The sequence below is a fragment of the Peromyscus eremicus genome, chromosome 12 (assembly GCF_949786415.1).
Source record: "Peromyscus eremicus chromosome 12, PerEre_H2_v1, whole genome shotgun sequence".
NCBI classification, from domain to species: domain Eukaryota; kingdom Metazoa; phylum Chordata; class Mammalia; order Rodentia; family Cricetidae; genus Peromyscus; species Peromyscus eremicus.
In genome coordinates this window covers 21,705,050-21,728,092 of record NC_081428.1, presented here as the reverse complement: position 1 = coordinate 21,728,092, position 23,043 = coordinate 21,705,050, and the positions used below count along the sequence as shown (strand labels likewise).

Below are 23,043 nucleotides of genomic sequence, written 5' to 3'. Positions count from 1 at the left end.
TTCTGATCAATCAACCAAGCAGAAGCGGGTCTCATAAATTCCCATCTCTCTACCAACTAAAGACCAAGTCGTGATCTAATTACTGAATGATCTTCCCAGGACGATTTTAGGGTCCTCGGTAGTCATTTTCCAATGATTCATTGATACACGGTGTTTTCTTGAGTTCAGTAGCCTTTTAGAGCCCACAGAATATTTTCAAAGACCTGTCTTGGGATCGCTTAAAGGACAAATAAATGTTCAGTTTAGCTCTCTCTGCTATCAATATCTATGCAGGGAGATGTTTCTTTAGATTGTACTTTAACAATAACAAATTTACCACCATGTTAATGATCTACCCATTTACTCTTTAGAGGCAAATTAACTTTTCACATTACTCTAAGCATATCTATAGTGAAGTTAGTCCATCCTAAATCCCCTTTCTAGTCATGTGATTGCAAATACAGCTTGAAAGGACCTAAAATTAATCTTTAATCTCGTTCAGGAAGAGACCAGAGGCACTGTGTGCCCAGTACGCAGGTGAAGCCCTCAGGCCAGTCGCGGGGTCTCCAGCCAGATGGGGGCGGAGCTGGCGGGGTGGTGGGCGGTTCCCGCGGGGGGGCGTGGCCGCCCCGCCCCGCCCCCCCCGGCGCGCGCCCGGCTCCGGCGGCTCCGCTGCCCTCTCGGGGCCGCGCAGGAAAGCGGAGCGAGGGGGCGGGGCCTCGGCATCGCCTCCATCCCCGCCCCCGCCCCCTCCCTCCCCTCTCCCTGGCTGCGGGGACCGCAGGGATGTTCCCGGCTCAGGAGGAGGCTGACAGGACCGTGTTTGTGGGCAATTTAGAGGCCCGAGTACGGGAAGAGATTCTTTACGAGCTGTTCCTTCAGGTACCGTCCGCGGGGAAGGCCGGGCGGCGGCTGTGGAGCCCCGGGACCCCGCCCCACCCGAGCTCGGGTCTCCCTTCCTTCGCTTGGGCACGCACAAGTGCTCGGTCGGTCCGGGGATGAGTGGCTTCTCTGTCCCCCCTCCTCTGCAGCCCCCGGGTGGGCAACGACCTCCCAGCCCTGCCCTCCAGCCTACCAGCCCCCTGGTGAGGGCTCCCCGAGCCTCTGCGGGCCCTGGATGTGCTGCGGGAACACAATACAACCCCGTCACGGTCCTCATCGGATAGTAAGCACCCTTATGTCCAACCTGAAAAAAAAATGGTACCCGTCCCTGGCCATTACCCTTTCTCCCAAGCCTTTTGATGGGGAGAGCGGTTTATTCTAGAATCATACAAGTGATTACTGAAAGGCTAGGCAATCAATTCTCCGTGACTAACTGCTGGGTTCCCTGGTCATGCTCCTTAGGGAGCTTTAGGAGAATTGGTAAACACACTTGCCAGAGAGGGGCGTCTTCAGCCCCTCATCTAGTTGGCTAATGACTCAGAATGATGGAGCAAACTCAAGTGCCGACAAGAGGCTTTAACGGGGGAAATCCAAACTGTTTCCCATGATTTATGCCAATCTGCAAAACAGACAGGTAAATAGTATGCAAAAGCTGTTGACAGTAAGAGCGCTGAGGTCGTGTGACTGGGGGGGGGGGGGGATTCAGTCAATATTTGAGTCTCCGTATGTGGTGCCCTATAATGTCAAATGGGAGTAATAGTGTCTGAAATGTAATATGATTGCCAGAAATAAACTTAGCTCAATAAAACAGCTACAGCCAGTGCTGTTGACTGCTACTAAATAGGACTATCGTTATTGGTAATAATACTAATAATAAATATTATTACTAATAGAATAATAAAAAGAAATCAAGAGTGACTTGAACTTCCAAAATAAGGGAAAATTCTCAGGGACACAATAACAGAGATGCATTTGGAGAATGAAGTTTGGATACTAGCCATGGAAGGATTTTTGTTGTTGTTGTTTTAAATCATATTTAAAGTACTTACTTTGTCTCTAAACTCTAGTAAAGCATGCCTTTGCTACCCATAGAGAGCTCCCCTTTTAAACATTAACATTTTTATTATTTAAAATTATATATTTAAGACTTTTATCTTTATCCATTACCATTTTAAAATTTTCCCTCTAAAAACATAGTTATTTTAAGACCCAGTAGGGTTTGAAAATCACTGTTGGGAAAAGGAGTAAGTTTAGCTCCCCAGAAAGCTTTCCTCTTGAGCCTCCAAGGGAGATGGTGAGGAGAGATGGTTTGTGGGATTGCAAATCCTGACACCTGAGCTATCTCCTCAGGAAGAACTAGGTCCGCAGCAGATGTGTGCATAGGAAAGGCAATATATAGGAGCTCCTTACTTCTTTTATGACTTCCTTTTCCCCCTTGATTAAAATTTAGATCCTGTTTAATGGGTCGAGCAGTAAACCTGTTTTCACTTTGCCCATGGAGAGTCTGCTAATGTAAAGGATCATTTGAAAGATGTAACATCAGAAATAGGAGCAAGGAGCAAAACCCCATTTCAGCTGCCCTGAAAATGTCTCCTTCTGACTTTAAAAGAAAGTTATGTAATTATTGGTTTCAGAAAAGCCAGTTGAATTTTACCTTTACAAATATTATAGAGGAACTGGGAGTGTGGGTCAGTGATTAGCATTTGCCTGGCATTCACAAGTTTCTAGGCTCAGCTGCCAGCACTCAGGAAATAAGGAGTTTGGCCTTAGGTTTATAAGTAAATCTTGTCTTTGTATGCCACAGCATACTGTAATGTTAGTAGAGGAAAATAAAAACTAGAACACAGAATAATTCCTTTATTACTATATGAATTTTTTATAATCTATTTCAAATTTCTCAATATCCCTTTTTAAATTCAAATATATTTTTGTCCTTTTTACCAGGAAATATTGGGGATTTAGAGTAGGAGAAAGACAATGATTGCACTTTCAAATGTGTTGAGAGTGAAGTTCCATGACACAGCATCTCAGGAAGCTGTCTTCATAGAGAGGCAGCCATGGGGAAAGCGTTCCCTAACTTCCTCCTGTTCAGAGAAAGGGAGCATGAGCCAATCCCTGGGCAAAGCATTCAGAGAAGAAAGACTGAAATCCAAGGTATAGCACTGTTGAAAGCATGGCAGTACCTTCTTATGGATGAAAGGCAACTATGTGTATATTTACCCAACTCTGCAGAGAAAAATAATTATTAAAGTATGCAGCTTAAGTCCGATCCGGTCTTGTGAACATATCCTCCAATGATGGAGGTAATTAATTGATGTATTTTTTTTCCTCAGGTGTGATTAACACTGTTCACTAATATTTAGCTTTGTTTCCTTGCTTTGTATTATGCACTACAGTTTTTGTAGCTGCACATTCTGAAACTTAACATTTGTGGTACTTTATGTTGTTTTAAGAAGTCACCATGGAATAATATTTCTAGTTGCCACTTTTTAAATTGTTCACTCTTATGAATAGCTTACCTAGTCTACCAGATCTTAAACATAATCAGATAGATTTCCTTTGGGCATATTTATGAAGCAGTGTTACTGAATCAAAATGCATAATAGATTTAGTTTCTCCTAGAAACTGTAGTATATGCAGGTATGTGTACATATGAGCATACACGTGTGTGTGTGTGTGTGTGTGTGTGTGTGTACAAGCATATATGTCAGTGAATAAGGAGGGCAGAGAACACTTAAGTTGGTCCTTGAGTTTCCCCTTTGTTTGAGACATGTTTTCTGTTGTATACCCCAGGCTGGCTTGTCCTCTAGCTTTTGCATTTGCATTCTGCTGACTCAAACTCAAGTCCTCACACTGAAGTGGAGGCACTTTTCCCTACTAAGCCAACACCCTAGACCTTTTGCAGTTCCTGAGCAGGAAAAATGAGTCCATCTTGTCATGTCGCCGTACTTTTTGACAGCAACCAATTCAACCAACATGATTTTTCTCATTACAATTTACTTGTCAGTTAAATATGGCTAATATGTGCAGAGAGGTAGTACTATCTTAATCTGAGTTTCAAATATTCTCTAAGTTGATTTGTAAAGCCAAAAATAAAGATAGTCTTTCTTTCTTTGTAATATTTGAACTATACCTTGAAAGTTCCTTTTCCATAAATGTTTTGATGAGCTAGAAAGTTTGCGTAAGTAAGTAGCTGTGTTGTTTATTGGGAAGATGCATTATATGTGGAGCTATTTATGACTGTTCTTTGTAGTCAAACTTGAATTTATTTAATTTACCTTAGTGTAAAAACAAAATCTTTGGATTTATGAGAAAATAATTTTAGTTTCTTACAGGCCGGGCCGCTAACTAAAGTGACTCTTTGCAAAGATAGAGATGGAAAGCCAAAGTCCTTTGGTTTTGTCTGCTTCAAGCATCCTGAATCTGTGTCTTATGCCATAGCTTTGCTGAATGGGATTCGTTTGTATGGAAGACCAATTAATGTGCAATATCGATTTGGTAAGTTCTGTCCCTGATCAGTCTTCAACGTGTGCTTTATTACTGCTGTGCTCCAGGGCTTAAGCGTTTTGTTTCCTATATAATATATAGGGTAGTGGGTCTCAACCTTCCAAATGCTGCGACCCTTGAATACATCTCCTCATGTTGTGGTGACCCCCCCCCAGCATAAAATTATTTCATTACTACTTCATAACTGTAGTTTTGCTACTGTTATGAATTGTATTGTAAATATCTGATATGCAGGATATCTTATATGTGACCTCCCAAGGGGGTTTTGACCCACAGGTTGAGAACCTCTGGTGTAGGACAATAAAAATTATCTCTATCATCACTATTAATTTTTTGCAGTATCTGGTAAGTTCTGTCACCCATCAGTCTTCAAAATGTGCTTTCTTGTTGGTACTATTCTCAAGGGCTTAATCATTTTGTTTTCTATATAATATAGGACAATAAAAAGTGTCTCTGTCATCACTGTTGTTTTTTCTTTTGGAGGTGGGTACATATCTAATGTTTAATGTGTAATTAATTACACATTACCAAATTACCAAACCAAACTTTTCTCTTCTGTATGAAAACTTTTAAAATTCTATTTCAGAACCAAGCAAGAAGTACCTATAAAGGTTGCTAGCAACTTGAAAATCTACATGAATTAAAAACAAATAACTAAATTTTATATAGCGAGACAGTTTTACCTTTTTGACACTGCTCAAGTACCTATTATCTTGAAGAAAGTCCTTCCCAATTAGTCTTTCTTGGGAAACTATTCCATGAACATTTCTAGGGCCTGAATTTAAAACTTAAAAGACATCTGTTGTACACATCATGAACTAGTCATCTATGAACAAGAAGTACAGAGAATTTTGCAGTCTGAGAAAGGACTGATAGAGGATATCTATGTAACTCTGGGGCCTACCCAGGATGGTGCTGGCTCATTGATGTATTATTATTATTATTGATCTACTAAAGTCAACAGTAACAAAAACCATGTCTTCTTGCAAAAGGAAAGTTGTCTCTGCCTTTTTCTTTGCCCCCCCCACCTCTTTACCAATTGGTAGAATAATCTTGGGTGTGTTATGTTCCGATGCATTTTGTGTAAAGTTGAGTTGGCTTTTGTCCATGTTTAGGGAACTCATATTTTGTACTCTGGAAGCAAGTGTCAGTGATAGTGTACCACTTTTAATTTATAGTAATGTGCAATAAAACAACATTGTATATCTCACATAGTCCCATACCTGTGTAATAATCTTCATATCTGTCCATGGCTTTTGGACACAGTTCAATTTTTACCCAGTCATTTATAATCCTGTAGAAAATCTGTAAATGTGAATCTAGATATAAGTTTTATGTGCATATGTCTTAACTAGGACAGAATTTTGAATGCTAAAAAGGTAGGGTTTTATATTTGGTTTTGTTTGGTTTTTATATAACAGAGTCTCACTATATACATCTCAAGCTAACCTGAAACTCTGGATCCTCCTGCCTCAGTCTCTCAAATGTTGAGCCATCATTCAGAACCACCAGATTTGGGGTTTTGGATGACTTTTTGACCTAATGCTAGAATGTTCAAACTCCAAATAATTGTGTCATGAAATAATGTTTCTTCTCTATTTTATTTTCTTTAATTCTGTCTCATTAAAGGTAGTTCTCGCTCTTCTGAACCAGCTAGCCAAAGTTTTGAGAGCTGCGTTAAGATACACTCACACAGCTTCAGGTAATCAAATGCATGTTTTTGAATAAATATGGGCTTTATTCTCTTAATTTGTCAGACATCAACAAGTATATTAAAACAGCAGTCTAGGCACATAACATTTTAGTTAAATTGTAAAAATAGAAAAACTAAAGTAATAGAAATTCCACATTGCTTTTCTAGCTATAGAAGACTGATCTTTTTTTAGTGAGTGCAAGGCATTTGCTTTGTTATGTTCATATCTGAGTGTTTCCTTTTATCAAATATAACATAATCTAAGGTGTTCCTTATAGAAAGCCAAATGTGATTCTAAATATTGTAGATTCAATACTTTATAACTAAGTAATTAATGTAATACCGTGTCATTACATCATCAGTGAAATAATACATTATTTGTGTATGTTCCAAGCATTTATTCTTAAAGGCTACCAGAGAACTCTTCTCTTCTATTTACATAAGGATGTCAATTTTTTTTTCATGAAAAAATGGCCTTTGTACCTTGGAAATTTAAGATGCCCTTGTTTCTCTTCTTTCCAAAGGAATGATGAAATGCTGGGCAGATCCTCGTTCCCCATGCACTTTTTCCCAATTGCGAATGCTGCTTTACCTCAAGAATATTTTTTCTTTCAGAAAACGGTACGTGTGAAATGCATTTGTTTCAGTGTACAGTTTACAAACCCCATCCTTAATATTTGGTGTTGAAATCTGGACCTGGCATCAGTGCAGACTATGGCCCAGCGCATGCTCAGACACGGTCATGAGAAATCCTGAGCGGAAGACCCCAGTGCTCAGCTGTAACAGGCAGTTGATAGCAATGACAGACAGCAGTAACCAAGTAACCCTTGAATCCCACTTCCCCAGAGAGTGACCATTGCCCAAGATGTTCTTAGGAAAGGAGATTTTCTCCCAGTGTGTAATGTCCGTATGTGTGGCCTTCAATCACATTTAAGTATTTTTGTCTAAAAAGCCACTTGAAAGTTCTCAGTTACTAGAAGGAACTGCCGTTTAAAGGTCTCCATAGTTTGGCTGTAGCCTAGAAATCTTAATCGTGGTTTTTGATTTTAGAATATTTTCCTCACAGCACTTTGTTTTATAAGTAAAATAATGTAAATTCCAGGATATTACTCTGCAAACCATAGGTTTATTAGTGACAGGTATGAGACTAACTTTTGTTGTTTTGTTTCTGTCTGTTTGTTTTTATTCAGAAGCTGTTATGAATACCTAACACATATATATATATAACACTTATATATATATATATATAAGCTTTAAGGTTTTTTTTAAAACATCCACTTCCAATTCATAAGCAGTCAGGGAATTTCCTGGAAAATGATGCTTTCACTTCTGGAGAAAACTTTCCTAAATGATGGCTAGATACATATCAGCAAGGAAGTCTCACCTGACTCTACAGTCTCCCAGGATCTTTTCTCTTTTGGTCCAGCTGAGCTTGCATGGGAAGATTGTCTCACAGTAATCCTATCCTCTGGTTAGAATAGTCAGAAATTTCGGCTAATTTGTTAAAACACAAGAAGCATTTCTTGACCTAAAAAAGTGACAATTATGTCTCTTTACAACATGGGAACTTTCAGGTTCACTTGCACCTAAGCCGCTTTTAATTTTTTATAAAATTTCAAATCAGTATGTGTACCACATATTGGGAAGTTTCTATGTATATTTTAAGAAAATGGAACATGGTAGTTCTAAATTTTTCTGTTAGAAATTTTATGTAAGTCTACATCAAATCAAATAACTTCAATGATGGTTTAGCTTCCAAGTACGATAAACTGTGAATATTTGAGAAGGCTCCCCCCTGAAAATAAAAACAAACTATCTCCCTGGGGATGTACCTCGGTGGTAGAATGCCTGCATAGCACAATATTCCAGCTCTGAAAAAAAAATCTCCTTAACTAGTAAAGGTGTTAAATGACAATAGTCTGAATATGTATGGGATAAATAAATATACTGTTTTATCTATTTATTTTTTCCTTTTATATTGTGTTTACAGACTACCTATGTATTTTTGCATACTATTTCTTCTGGATACTGCTAATCAATGTGGCAGTCAACTATGTGGCACCTTTAATCTTTCTGCTTCCTGTTACCCAGATGAAGCAATGCCCACAACCCCTGTACAATACAGCCACTGTACCCAGGTCCAGCTCGGCCCACGACTGCTGTCTGCAAGGGCCTGGGAGTTGTTACCTTTCTCTCTGCATTTTGAGTGTGTGTTCATGCCTGTCTTCTCTTCACAGCACTGGCCCACCCACAGTCCAATGTTGCAGCCTCCTTTCTACGACATGACAGCATCCCTTCCCAACAGTGCCTCTGGATCGCGCTCCTTAAACCTCGAGGCTGGACCCAGCTCCTACGAGTGGACTCACCAGCAACCAAGCGACCCTGACCTTTATCAGAGGAACAAAAGAAAGAGGGAAAGGCAAGCCAGCGACACCGACAGTAGCTCAGAAGACAAGAGAGGGAATGAAGGGAGCCAGAAACACCAGAAATGCAAAAGGAAGAAGAAATACCAGTGAAATATATCTGCACTGCGCTCAACTCTCTCTCTCTCAAAAAAAAAAAAAAATCTGTTATACCAAATGACCCATTTCTTGGCCATCTTGTCTTTTTTTAAACACATATGAAAATATGACTCTGTGATTTGCTGTTCAGTTTTTGCCCTAAATGATAAAAAGCCTTTAAACAATATTATAATGTACTACTTTTGTATTTGCAAGGTTATTTTTGGCCCATTGTCAAGAAGCATATACTTTACATCATCTTATTTTTAGAGCTGAGGATGAAATTTGACCAGGTTCTAAAGCCGCTCTCTGAACCCTTGAGGGTTAACCAGGATGCTCTCCCTAGAGTCTCGCCTAAGGCTTCCAACCACAAGTGGGCTGGCCTCAGATGTAGGTCGCTGGGAGAGCTAATGGGAATATTTAAAAACAACATGGTCTAAGGGATACGTAGTGAGGAGGCTGCAGTTCCCTTTGTAACTGACACTTTGTTTTTATGCCTAAATGTGATATCTCTGAGCATCTCTAGCAGGGTTGATTTCACATGACCATGACTGTAATACCAGAGGAAAGACAACTGTGGTATGCTTAAAGGGAAGGTCACATGATATTCCCTCTTTTCATGATTGTATTTGACCTAATTATTTACATCTCATTTATGGTTTGTAGTGAAAAAAAAAAAATCAGCCGATGATGTCAGCATCCACTGTCCACTTCTGCCAGCAAGGATGGAAATATATAGCAAATGTGTGAATTGCCATGATGAGCATGTGTATAGAACGATGTTGTATCATCATCTATTTAGTGCCTACTTCCAGGTCTATATTTTTAATTCACTTATTTTAGGAGATAAATGGACTACATGTAAAATGAATAGTGTATGTCAATTTTATTCAGCATTAATCAAAATTATGAGAATCATGTATTTATTAAAGCTAATTGAAAGAACTGGGCAAACTCACTTGGATTTATCTACTCAGTTCAATAAGAAGAACCACACATGGATATTACTTTTGCATGTTGTTTACTTTTTCATAAGTATTATTTATTTAAAAGAATAAAAACGTATTTCACCAGACAAATAACTGAATTTATCACTCTTGATAATAATAAGTTTACAAGATAGTGGCGGTTATAACAAATACAAGCCTATTTCCTTCTGATCAATTTGAAAAGCTAAATTCAGCTGCATGGAACTTTAACTTGTTTTTATATTCTTGAATATTTAAATGTGAAAGCATTATTTGTCTTTTAAACCCATATTTTGGCAATTTGGAATCATGGCCAAGGTAAAATTTATTCTTTCATAATTAGATAGTAACATCTTTAAACTCATTGTCTTCAATTTTCCTCTACATGTGTAATTTACTGTGGACATAAATTAGGCCAAATGTGATTGGCACAGTAGCAGAGCTATGTATAAGAATGCTTCTTAGCAACTATGATTGACATGTGTAAGAAAGTCAGGTTGAAGCAGTGCATGATCTATCAAGTTCCAACTGGGAAATGTTCTTTAACTCTTCCATCAGAGACAGAAAATTAACTCAGCATCAATTCTCAGCTAGTCAGCCATTCAGCTAAACAGAATGCTAGCAAAGTCACTTTCACTGTGGTGTCTTTCTTTGTTAAAGATTATAAAACATGCCTTAAAGTGCTAATATTTACTACAACTCCAAAATTTTAAGTTGTTGATTTTCCAAATGCTATGTATTTAGACGAAGAACTGCTAGTAGAATTTGTTTCACAGGGATTCCTTTCCCAATTTTTGTCCTCCAGTCTCATAATCTACTTCAAATACAAGAAGAAATTAATAACCTAAAAATGAAACTAGACACTTTACACATCCTCAGTTCAATAATTTATTTAATTAATTTTTAATATACCAAGTGGTAGCATAGCTGAGAAAAGTGTCACTAGAAATTAATGGCGAACACACACTCAAATCTGCAGAAGAAATACATTGTACTATGGGTTAGCTGTGTAGGCAAAAGACAGCTACAAATTTTCACCATTAAATGCACTTATATGCAATAATTTTGAAACATTACAAAATGCTGTTTCAATTTATTTTTATTATTGTATATGGCTTAAAAATACTGAAAATTGTTACACATTGTTCAGCACTGTTCAGGTTAAAAATATTAATAAGCAAATACATCCTCGGCTTCTTAATGCATGGTTAAAGATTTCTCTCTTGACAATATTTCCGATATTGTACCTAGATTTTCTTTCTTGTCTAGTACACATATTCACTAGGTTGTCTCATTAGCAAAACAAACTTTATACTTTCCTTTCTAGTCTAAATTCTCCCCAGATATTTCCTCTTGCTCAGTTTTGGCTAGTGTTCTCATACTGATCAGTTCTTCAAAATTTTCCACAGCGATCTTGCTTCGGTGCCTGACTTCAGTCCCTTGTCATGCTCCCATTACACTGAAATATTTCTGATGCCAAACACACGTCCATATGAAAATTAGACTCTTATAGTTTCATGTGAACACACTGAAAATATAGTAGAGGTGACACAGTTCTCTCGGTTTTGTGTCTGTTTAAATATGGAAAGTTGAAGCAAACTCCTCACGGTGGACTGTGAGGTTCGGTGAGCTGTGGTTTAAATAGCTGCTACTCTGGTAGTTTGGTTGTGTGCTTTCCATTCCTGCTGGTCCCTGGGAGGAAAAAAGCTGGAGGACTGCTGTGCAGTCAAGTCCCAAGGCTGGCAGAAAGCCACTTTCAGTCGATTGCAGCTGCCTAGGGCTTTCCATTGTCCACAGTCGACCTCTGCTTCTACACATGTGAGCAAAGCATCAGTTATTACTTATTTAAAAAGACAATTGATAACCTGGGCTTTATTTTAGTCAACGTGATTCCTCAAAACCAAACTATTTCAGAAATTATATTTTACTACAGATAGCTCAAAGAACATCTATTTAAGTGATTTTCTTTGTTTTTGACATTTTGACACATACACAATTAAATGTTATCATGTCTCTTCCCTCCAATTCCCCCACCCTTACTTAGGAAGCTTAATAAAATACTCTTTATTTGAACAATATTGATGGGTCTCATCCACTTACTTATTAGGGTTATAATGTTTGGGGTTTTACTTCTGTATAATAGGAAACAACAGTTACCACAGCAATATACAATAGGGTGGCAGTGTTTTAACTGTATTCTAACCTTGGCTTGCAGTCAGAAGAATTACATAAATTACATTGTTTGTTGTACTGTTTGCCACCCAGAACCCTGGAAATGACTATAGAAAGTTCTCACTTCCATTTTGTGTAGTGTGTATTTGTATTTGCACTTGGACACACATATGTGTGACATGTGTGTGTTTGTGTGTGTGTGTGTGTGTTTGTGTGTGTGTTTGTGTGTGTGTGTGTGTGTGTGTATGTGTGTGGTGCATGTGCATGCATATCAAGGCCCTGGATCAACATCATATATTTTCCTCAGTTGCTTTACAAATTACTGAGACATAGAGTATCTCATTGATCTTGGAGCTCACCTATTTGGCAAGATTAGCTTGCCAGGAAACCTCCAAGATCCCCCAACTTTGCCTCACAAGACTAGGATTCTGAAGACTTGCCGCCATTCCCAGCTTTGTACATGGGTGCTATTGATCACAACTCAGGACCACATGTTCACACAGCAGACATTTTGTGAACTGACGTGTCTCTCCAGCTCCTCACTACTCTTCCCTGTGACCTTGTTCAAGATTCCCTGTTTTCTGCTAAGAATTGTCATCATTAAGAGACTCAGTCATCAATGAATAAAAATGTCCTCCCAACACTAAATTGATACCAAAGCTACATCGCTGAAAATGTATGACCCTTACCTCATTCAAGAAACTATGGTCTTCAGACAAGGATGGAAAGCTGGAGATGGGATGCAGGGGTGTGGGGGATTCAGGATAGTTACAACATGGCAGAGGTAAACAGAACAAAACAATAGGAATCCACGGGAGGCTCTAGTCCTCCAAAAAATGAATCCTGAGACGAGGAGAGGAAATTGTCAAACCTCTCACAAATAATGAGGTATTCTGAATGATCATCAGCTTCTCTATAACATCTGAACTGTTCCCATGCTGCCCACTCTGTCCACCCAACCATGGGGAGGTGACTCAAGTTTCATGTCTGTGCAAGTCTCTGTCAACCCATCTCCTAAGTATATTTAAATGTCTAACCCTTTCTGCCGTTACTCATCCCATTCTATGTGGTTTATTTTGTTTTTCTGTTATTTGTACTTACTAAATCAGTTTTTGTTGTTGTTGCTGCTGCTTTTTTTTGTAGTTTTGATTTTACAGAAGCTCACAGCTAAGACTCTACCTTGAATCTCAGAAGATTGACTGTGTTTTAAACTTCTGAGCAGCACTGGGGCTGTTGAGAATATGAGCACTCTTAAATTGGGCTGAATATATTTTTTCATTATGAAATGATCATCAGCCTATGGTGGTAGGGATGAAATATTTTAGTTTAGATGTAACATGTCCCAAACTGCATCATTGGATTGAACACTTTGTCTCTAACTGTGGAACTGTTTGGGGATTTTGTAGAACTTTCAGACATGGAGTCACAGAGCATGACAAACACTGGTTAGTCACAGGAATAACTTTTTGAAGAATACAGCTGAGGCCTATTTATTGCTCAGCCTCCTTGATCCCTAATTCACCAAAATGTCTACAAATCCTGCCACAATCCTTCCAAATCACAAAATTACCTGCTGCAGCCAGAATGAATTCCCCACAACAATATGCTTTAAGCCTCTAAACTGAGCCAAAATAAGTCCCTCCCCACCTTAAATCATTTCTCTCAGGTACTCTGACACAGCAGTTATGCCCAAAGAGAGTAAAAAGGTGAAATAAGACAGCTGTTATACAAGAAGCATGACTTTCTGAAAATGACCCATGTACCCATTGGTGGGAAGGATGTAGCCGAATGAACAGTTCCCTACACACAGGCTTTGCCTAGCCTTAAAGATCAAAACGTAAGCTTGGTATCCTATAGGGAAATGACCTCCTCAAGTCTACCCTTAAGAAAAGAAGAAATTCGCCGGGCGGTGGTGGCACACGCCTTTAATCCCAGGACTCGGGAGGCAGAGCCAGGCGGATCTCTGTGAGTTTGAGGCCAGCCTGGACTACCAAGTGAGTTCTAGGAAAGGCGGAAAGGCGCAAAGCTACACAGAGAAACCCTGTCTCGAAAAACCAAAAAAAAAAAAAAAAAAAAAAAAAAGAAGAAATTCATGACCAGACACTTAACTTTTCAGTCAGCATCTTCTTGGGCTATTACATATGAACTACCATGTACAGTGTGTCAACAGGCATCTCTGAAGGGTAAAAGGGTATTCTCTCATTCAAAGTTCTCCAATGGAATCTATCCCATAGGCCATCTACAGTATGATAAGGAATTCATCCTGGGTTCTGTTCTGTGACGGGTAGATGGTGATTCTGGAAGAACTCATCTTACACAAGGTAATGGAATGGGTTCCTGTGAAAGCTGTCTTTTGGATATGATATAGCCATTTCACTAATTCACTTGGAGAAACTGTTATTACCTGCACAAGATAAGCACAATATGGGCCTGTCATCATTTCCTAATAGATAGGATGATGATGCCACACATCTGCCTGAGTAACAACTATTAATGGTTGCTGGGAAAGAAAGTATCATTTTGTTCAATGCCAATGGCTAATTTGCTTATAGTCTAGTAAGTCATCCCCTAGCAAAAATCATGCAAGGAACTCCAGTTAAACACACACACACACACACACACACACACACACACACACACACACACAATAAATAAATAAATAAATAAATAAATAAATAAATAAATAAATAAATAAATAATAAAATAAAAATAAAGCTTTTAAAAAGCAACAGTAAAAACACTTTTAGTTCTTCGAAAAAGTTCACTGAGTTTATCACCACTGTTTTTCAGAAAAGAACACTATGGTTCTCTGAGGAATTCGTTCATATGTGACCCAATTACTTCCTGAGAACAATGGATCAAAGCAATTGTCTCAGTTCTCTTTTGATGTGGTAAGAGAGGGGGAGGAAGCTTGTGTCTGGCTGGCTGTTCTGGGGGCAGAAGCTGGAGGTGGTATGGGGCCAACAGAAGCGTAGACCTGAGATGATTTTTCATGAAAATAATGACCTATAAATGCCTCCCCTGTGTGTTTATGTACCCGCAAGCTGACCTTTGCAGATAATATTTTTAGGAGTCTTTCACTTAGAACAAGTCGTGCCCACTGGCATTTATACTTGTCGCAGACGTACTTTTCCTCCCTTATTTGCCTGTCTGCCTGTCTCTGACTTGGAGACTGCGATTTGTGTCCATTGCCATTTCAGTCGGTATTGGTGGTTGGTTGCCTTGTGAGACATTCTCAGTAAGCCTTTTTATTATTAATGGAAATAACTTTTTCCAGCTTTTCTTCCGGTGTTTTGTTTCACCTTGACAATAAATATGCAAAATACTTAGAATTAATGTTATTGTGAGATATAAGCTGAAGAATCTGCCCTGGGTTATTCTCCAGGTTGTTGATTAAAATAACCCATCTACAACAAAGTAAACTCTTGTTTGTGCTTTTGGTGCTTTTTATTCTCATGCATTGAACATCTGGCTTTATAATAATACTACATTATTTTAATTAGTCTAGTCATAATTTAATGGACAATTTCATAAAATTGCATCTTTGCAACTTCATAAAACAAGCCAATCACAATTTACTAAGATTGAAATGTGTGTTTATGCTTGCTCTATTGTATTGGTGTGAAGGATTTAAACTCAGTAGCCAATTATCACAGTCTTTAAAAATGCCTTCAAAACTAATTACTTTGAAGTGTCCATTTTATTCTTAATTTGTTTTCCAAGTTTTAAAACATGAGCCAACAAATCTTCAGAACTATTAGAAGGCTTGCTAACTTCCTTTAAAGCTTCTCTCTTGTAACAATGTTATTTAAACTTCTGCTAATAAGGTTAGTTTTAAATACATGTTAAAGATTAAAAAGGATAAAACAGAATCAATATTTATGAAAATTCATCTGCATGTATTATTAAAGGACAATGAACAAGCAAAGTTGCTCTTTATTTTTTTTCTTTGCAATCCAGTTTTCTTTATTCCTTTGAATAAATTCCAGGGGCAGCATTGAAGTAGGTCTTAAGGACAAGAATCTATCCTTGCAAACTGGTTTCCTTCTCCTTTCCAGTTCTCAAGACAGAGTCAGGACCGACCTTACACACCGCTCCTCTGTTCTTTCATCTGAGTCTACACAGACTGTTGTAAATGCCCACTGCTGGACACTTAGATATGCTCCCCGCCCACCATTTTCCAATGGACGAGACTTCAGCATAGAGGCAGAGATGCTTTCTATGTATCTGAACCCCAGTGTCCATGAAAATTGAATGTTCTCTGCTGTGCTGTGGGTTGGATCACGCACTCTGGAGTTGGGACTTGGATGTTCCACCTTACATGTGATGCTTGGATCCCACCTCATCCTTTTCTTTTCCTTTTAATTTTCATTGTTTTCATTTCAACAGTATTGGCATATCATAGTTAAAAATGACCTAAACGCCTCACAGTTCTGGAGAGGTGTGTCACCATTGAGTCACGGTGGAACTGTGGCATTCAGAAACCAGGAAATGTCCACACTGGGATTTCCCCCTAGAAATATTGTCCATACATGCACCAAAATAATTCTCATTAAAACAGGTATGTGATATAATGGCTATAATAATTGGCTTTGTTTAGTCATTTCTTAATATATGCATATATTAAAATATGTAAGAAATCATAAAAACGAAAGTTTTGAAAGAAAATGAAAAGACAGGTTTATCAGAGATTTTCAAACTAAGTCACCTCTAAGAGACTGTAACTATGGATATTTTACAGTATGTTCATTTATTCAAGATGGAACTACATTCCATTGAAAGCACTACTTTCTAATCCTGGGTTACTATAAGCTATATGAGAAAGGATATCTTGAAGGCTGGAAGCACCTGCATTAGGCTTTGACATTCTGAGTAGGGCATCAGATGTGTGTGCAGTTCATCAACATTTCTCTCTGATCTGTTGAGCCACATTTTTGGCTTGGTGCAGTAGCCAAGCCAACAGTTCTTCCCCAACCCTTAGATCTACTTGTTTAGATTGTTTAAGGTCAACTGGATAATTAAGGCCTATTTCTTGTCATTCATGATTATTCTTCTTCTCTGGTCATATGCTCTTAGACATAACTAAAGAAACTTAGAGGCAGAATTCAGAAAATGCTATCACATTTATTTTGCCTTCAATTACTTAAGTTAAGATTGGTGGGGGAGAATAGGACAGAAGCAAAGAGGATTTTCCATTTCTAGTCAAATTTTAGGAATTTATGGAAAATGTAAAGGATCTAGGGATACACTGGAATTGAACAAATCATTCTATTAGCTATTATAAGTAAAATATTATTATAGAAATAAATTATCATCAATAAATATGAAATGAGACATACCAAAATAAACTCAGCTCATACATCACAAATATTTGGCAGCTAAAAATCTCCTTGTTGAGACCTTAAAGAATGTAATATGTTTCCTGGGGCTTTAGAAAACTGGATGGATGTTGCCTTACATGAATTACTACGTAGGCCCAAATAACTAAGGAACTTTCATAGTAAAATGTGTACATGGCTTATGCTGATCATAAGATTTAAATGGTACAATATAGAAGAAAATCTGTGGTCCAGTTCTTCATCTAACACCTAATATGGATGGGAAAATAGGATATGGAGGATACCTGGTGATGCACTTTTCCATTCCATGTGGCCAAGGATGAGCATAGAAAAAGCAATAGCATATCAATCAGTGATAAGAATAAGAGAAATATTTTACTTAACAGGACTGTGCCCAGTCTGAGACTTCAGAATTACTAGTGACTAGTTACCGTTGTGTTTCCATTCCCTTAACTTTTGAACTGGAGTTTCTATTGCTGCTCTTAGCCCTGTCCCACTACTGTGTGATGGTAGACAAATAGCTCACAGCCGCTCAGACATAGAGGCCCCATGGTGAAGAAACCAAACGGCCTCATCTATGTCTGGACCTGATTTAGAGTATGACTCCCTGTACCTTAACACTGAACGTGCTGATGTTGTGGAAGGTAATAACTGTAGGGCTGTAAAGAAGGCTGTAGCTCTTTGGCATGCCTCTCTTGAAGTTTAGAGTATAATTCTTATCTCTGTCCACCTTCTCTGCTCTTACAAAATATGTGAAGCTGGGTGAATTGAAAAGGTTTTCCATTGACTCACAGTTATAGAGGTTTAAGAGCACAGTTTCAGCTATGCGATCCACTCAGGCACTCTGGTGGGGGCCTTGTGACAGACAGCATCACAATCGCAGGACAATTTGAGATCTTAGTAGATGATATGGGTAGAAGGGATTCAGAGGAATTCTATTGTCTATTCTAAAGGCCATTATCTGAAAAACTGATCCTCCAGTCACAGAATGGTTGGACCACTCCTGAAAGAGACTTGATCTATTCATGAGAGATACAGCCCCATGAACTTCCTCTAGGCTCCACTTCTTCAAAGACTCTACCACCTGGGTACCAAGCCTTCTGTTTGTGAACCTTCAGGGAACAAATCACATGCAAAATGCAACATGCCTCCTTCCTGTGAACTTTCCTCAGCTCTTTCACTGCTTTGGCAAATAGAATAGTCATACCCTATTATGCTCTTCTCTGGTCCCATGCTTTAAAGACTAGTATTTGTGTTTTATGTATTTGGAATCTTGAGTCTGTATTTGATTTCCAGTTACTTTCTTGTTGATTGTACTATAATGAAGACTCAGGAGCTACGTGAAAATGAACTTCAAACTTCTGAAAGTCCCTTCCAAAACAAGGTATGTGAATAAATCTATTTGAGACTTCACTAATCTGTCCTCCAGAAGGTCAATACATCACCTCAATCAATACTACAGAGAGCAGAATCACGAGATTTAAGGAAATGTTTCTTACTGGCCACAGAGTTTTGACATATTTGACTCCTCTAAAAGTAGAAAGTGAAGTCACATTTTAATGGACCACAACCTAGATTCTAGAAGTTGATCTGCGAGGAATGACATCCTGATCATTTTATTGTAGAAAAACAGAAGCACTTTTCTTTCTTCCTTCAAGAAGAAAGTTATTGGCTTCCACACAGAGATCTTCTGGTGATCAGATAAATTTTGCCAGCACTACCCTTCCTGGCTAATAAGCCTTTGGAACTTTGGAGTGAAACCACCGGAAATCCTGTGGCTCTCAGACAATTGCTATACCCTCCTCCCAGGTTTTATGCCATAAGAGTTGCTGTGTCTTGGCTCCATCAGGACTTTTTTTTGTCCACCTGCCCCTCTCTTCAGAAATCATGTAGCAATGAGAGACAGGAGGGCATTCATTTCAACTTCTTTTGTATTTCTTCCAAGTCCAACTTTTGGAATTTTCATGCAATTAGATTTTGTGTGTGTGTGTGTGTGTGTGTGTGTGTGTGTGTGTGTGTGTGTGTGTGCCCTGCCTCGCATTTACAAAGTGAATGAACAACAAAGCTAATCCTTAATCTATTAAAAAAAAAACTTACTTCTCATTTCATTTCAAACATGAAACATTCCATTTGTTCACACACTATATATGCAAATTGATAAAGTCACATTTAAAATCTAGTCTAAAAAGTTAGAGGGGATAACGTATGTCAAAGCTACTCTGAAGACTTGCTTGCTCTGCTTTTGAGGCTTGAAAGTTCCTTGCAGAGATGACCATCTGCGTCTCCTTCCCTCCCATCAATACTCTAGTGATCACAAGCCTAGACTATTTTAACCCTCATCCAGTCTTCTCAGGTCACATAAGATACAGAAAGGCTTCCATGCCTCAAGAGATCATGAAATACGATCCATTTCTTCACATTTCATTAAAGGAATCAAGATTCTCATTTTCTTCCTAAACTCAACCATTTTTTCCTAGAAGCTGTCACACACTGCAGCCTGGCTTTCTCAAGCCCTCGAACTCTGAAGATCTAGATGGTATTAGATTCATCATTACTTCCTAAGATTATTAAAGAAGAATATAGCTTGCCCCTGGCACCCATAACTATTCTGTGGTCAAAGCAGAGTTCTTGATCCCATAGTAGACCAGATTATGTGGGGCTTTTACTCAAAAGGACACCTACATAAAAACAAGATGTTCCTTAGTCTGACCTCATATATTTTTCAATCACAGTAAAGGAGAGCTCTGTATATCTTTGCATCGATGAGATAACCACCAACCTCTCTTCTTAAGCTCCCTTCTTTATACTAAAACTTCATCCTCACTGTTTCTCTCAAGGCTATTGAAATTAGTCCTATTATGGCATTTCAGGTACTACCAGAGCACATGAAGTCATCCCTCATCTCACAGACTCCAGGAAGCATGTAAGCATTCCTCTTCAGGACCATACTTAATTTTTGAGGACCTTACATAATTTTTTAACTTCCTTGATTTGTTTTTGGGAATCACTGTTACTTGTAATCCCTTGCATCCTTAGCTAATTTCCTCCCTCATCTCTCTAACTGAAACCAGACTCTCTCCAGAGGACTATGGCTGTTCTGCAGCCCTCTTGGGTGGTGTCTGTCATGTCTTTCATCTTCTTTGTGCCCCTTAACCAGAAGGAGGGTAGTTGCCTCTTTGCTCAATATCAATTCTTCTAGAACCATCTCATTCTTTCTGTCATTATAGTATGTCACGCTATAATGTAATGCCTTCTGTCTGCAACATTTACTGTGTTCTGTCTTGTTTTAAACTTTGATAAAATGAAGAATAAAACATGTAGTTCATAATGTTACTTCATAATTTTATTGTTAAGAATTTAAGAAGTTCCTACATTTACAGATAACGTTGTGTTAGAAACTTTGTACAAATTGCTGCAACTTTGGATCATATAATAATGTGCTTTTCAAAGAATGAATGGATTCAGAAAGATGAGCTCCTTTAGCATACTGAGAAAATTATTTTAAAGTTGTCAACTTTCTAAAAGAAGTTCTGATGAGACCTGGGGAATAAAAAAAAAAAAACACTGTTATTTAGTATTACTATAATTTTAAGATAAGAAACCAACATTTAAGAGTCAGTTACATAACTCAAATCTTGTTATGTATAATACATACTGAATCACATTTACCACTGAGTCATTTGGGGAACGCTGGTGAATATGTGGAGAGGAATTTTCTGAATCCAGCATAAATATTCTTTTATTCTCTCAGACAATTTAATTACTCTGCTTTGATATTTTTGGGGTTGTTCTTTTGATCATTCTAGTTTTTTTTTTAATTGAATGTAAATTGCAGAATATACTCATTGCAGAATACTGAGGTTGTGAATATCTTCTCATAGATTTTACCTGAAAAATGCTTTAGCCCTCCTTCTATTTGGCTCCATTTCTAACTCTATGGAATTCATAAAGTCACCCTTGTACCTGTCCATGTGCCTTTTATTACATATTGGGTTGGTCCTAACCTTGGACTTCCTGCTGTCTTCTGCATATAAAAATAACTTGTGTCCTGAAGACAGTAACGAATGTGCTCTTTGTTACATTCCTTAACTAATTTCTAGAATCTTTTCTTCTCCGAAATGTCACAGTGATTTCTGCTCCTTTAGGAAACATTGTAATATTATCTCTCAGAGAACTCAACTAAATCTCTGTATCAACCAAATTTCATACATGAAGAGTTGTGGTGGTATTGTGTTCTCCAAAATATTGTGCACCCTAATAAACTTATCTGGAGTCAGAGAACAGAACAGCCATTAGATATAGAGCTAGAAAATGGTGGCACACATGCCTTTAATCCTATCACTTGGGAGGCAGAGATCCATTTGGATCTCTGTGAGTTTAAAGCCACACTGGAAACAGCCAGGCATGGTGACACACGCCTTTAATCCTAGGAAGTGAGCCTTTAATCCCAGGAAATGATAGCAGAAAGCAGAAAGGTATATAAGGTGTAAGGACCAGGAACTAGGGCTGTTAAGCTTTTAGGCTTTTGAGCAGCACAGTTCAGCTGAGAGGCATCCAGTCTGAGGAAACAGGATCAGCTGAAGAACTGGTGAGGTGAGGTAGCTGTGGCTTGTTCTGCTTCTCTGATCTTTCAGCATTCACCCCAATACCCAGCTCCAGGGGTTTTTTTTTTATTAATAAGACCTCCTAACAATCCATGCTACAAAGAGTGGATGTAAATATGTACACTGAGTGCTGACCTGTCTTTTCTTGAATCGAAACGTCATGTCAAGAGCTCTTGTTGAGTTCACATTCTCCTTCATTATCTAAAAACTCGCCACTGTTTGAGTCCTGTAGACTTAAGATACAGCCTTTCTAATTTACCTGGGCTTTTAACATTCAAATCAGATAATGTAGATGGCTCTGGAGAACCCCCAAGGCTACACCATGATTAGAGTTGCCCTGATCCCTGATGCTCGCACTCACTTGGGTTTTGTTCAGAAACGGTAAGCGGCCACCACTGTTTTCTTGATAGCGGCCACTGGCTATTATCTCACCTCTATGAGATAATTCTATGAGAATTTTAATGTTAGACTCTCTCATCATGCAGAGGCCCGTGTATTAAAGACTTGGTCCCCAATATGGAGTATTGAGAAGTAGTGTAAACGTTGAGAGATAAGCTTAGTGAAGAATTGTCTTCCAGTTGCTGACAGCTAACCATTCAAACCTTTACTCAGGAAAATTCCTTGAGATCCTGATATCTCATCATAGGCCTAAAAGCATGTAGTGAAACCTGTGAAACTGTGAGCCAAAATGAGGATCTTCTCTGTGTAAATCGACAATGCCAGGCACATATTACAATTATGAAAAGTAGAGCAATACATGAGTGGTCTCTAATTCAATGTAGAGAGAGTTGAGTATAAAATGCAAATGTTTGCATGACAAACTTGTATATAGGAAGTACAGGAATGGGTATCAGTCTTTCCCTTTGATAAAAATTTTAGCATTCAGAAGTAGCAAAGGCCTGAGTGATGGTAGCTCATGTCTTTACTCAGCAGAGCTGATGGTTTCTCCTTTTTTTTCCCTCATTCTGGCAATCTCTAGATCATTTTTTCCCACATTCCGTCAACCATCATTGTCTTAGGAGCCGAGTAAAGTAAATTGCTTATTTTGTTAAAATATGGGAAATCATTAAACATAATTCATTCATGATGTATAAAATGGAAATCAAAATAATGTGGCAGGAGAAAATACCATATAAAAGATTGACTTTGAATTCAAATCCCTCCAATAAATTCCTACCTACCTCTGAAATTTCCTGCCACTTTTGCCCATCTTTCCTAGGAAAAATATCCACTTAAATACATGTTAGGGATTATTGAGTGAAACAGAAGGAGTAAGCATCTCCTAAGACTCACCTGTAGCGATGATTTCCCCTCATGGCAGCCCACTCACTGCAAGCAAATGTATGTGCCCTGTCACTGAAGATTCTGAGGGAGATCTGGAACCTTTGAATCAGTAGA

At 38.4% G+C, this 23,043-nt stretch overlaps 1 protein-coding gene across 2 annotated transcripts; it reads left to right on the top strand.

The window, feature by feature from the left end:
• Window positions 1–640: 640 nt before the first annotated feature.
• On the top strand, window positions 641–8,608 carry Rbm11 (RNA binding motif protein 11). 2 transcript variants are annotated; one of them, XM_059276999.1, is made up of 6 exons: window positions 748–861; window positions 2,806–3,015; window positions 4,197–4,359; window positions 5,998–6,070; window positions 6,586–6,682; window positions 8,299–8,608. In XM_059276999.1, the coding sequence occupies exons 2-6, from the start codon at window positions 2,839–2,841 to the stop codon at window positions 8,575–8,577; spliced, it is 789 nt and encodes a 262-aa protein (XP_059132982.1). In that variant the 5' UTR covers window positions 748–861; window positions 2,806–2,838; the 3' UTR covers window positions 8,578–8,608. The 2 variants fall into 2 exon arrangements, with proteins under 2 accessions (XP_059132983.1, XP_059132982.1); XM_059277000.1 differs by lacking the exon at window positions 2,806–3,015 and having other exon boundaries at window positions 641–861.
• The last annotated feature ends 14,435 nt before the right edge of the window (window positions 8,609–23,043 follow it).

Bases quoted from the DNA above. Each gene is read 5' to 3' on its own strand.
- Rbm11 (XM_059276999.1), top strand. From the start codon at position 2,839: ATGATTGCACTTTCAAATGTGTTGAGAGTGAAGTTCCATGACACAGCA. The intron at 3,016-4,196 runs GTATAGCACTGT...AGTTTCTTACAG, and splicing joins AAGAAAGACTGAAATCCAAG to GCCGGGCCGCTAACTAAAGT. The intron at 6,683-8,298 runs GTACGTGTGAAA...TTCTCTTCACAG, and splicing joins ATTTTTTCTTTCAGAAAACG to CACTGGCCCACCCACAGTCC.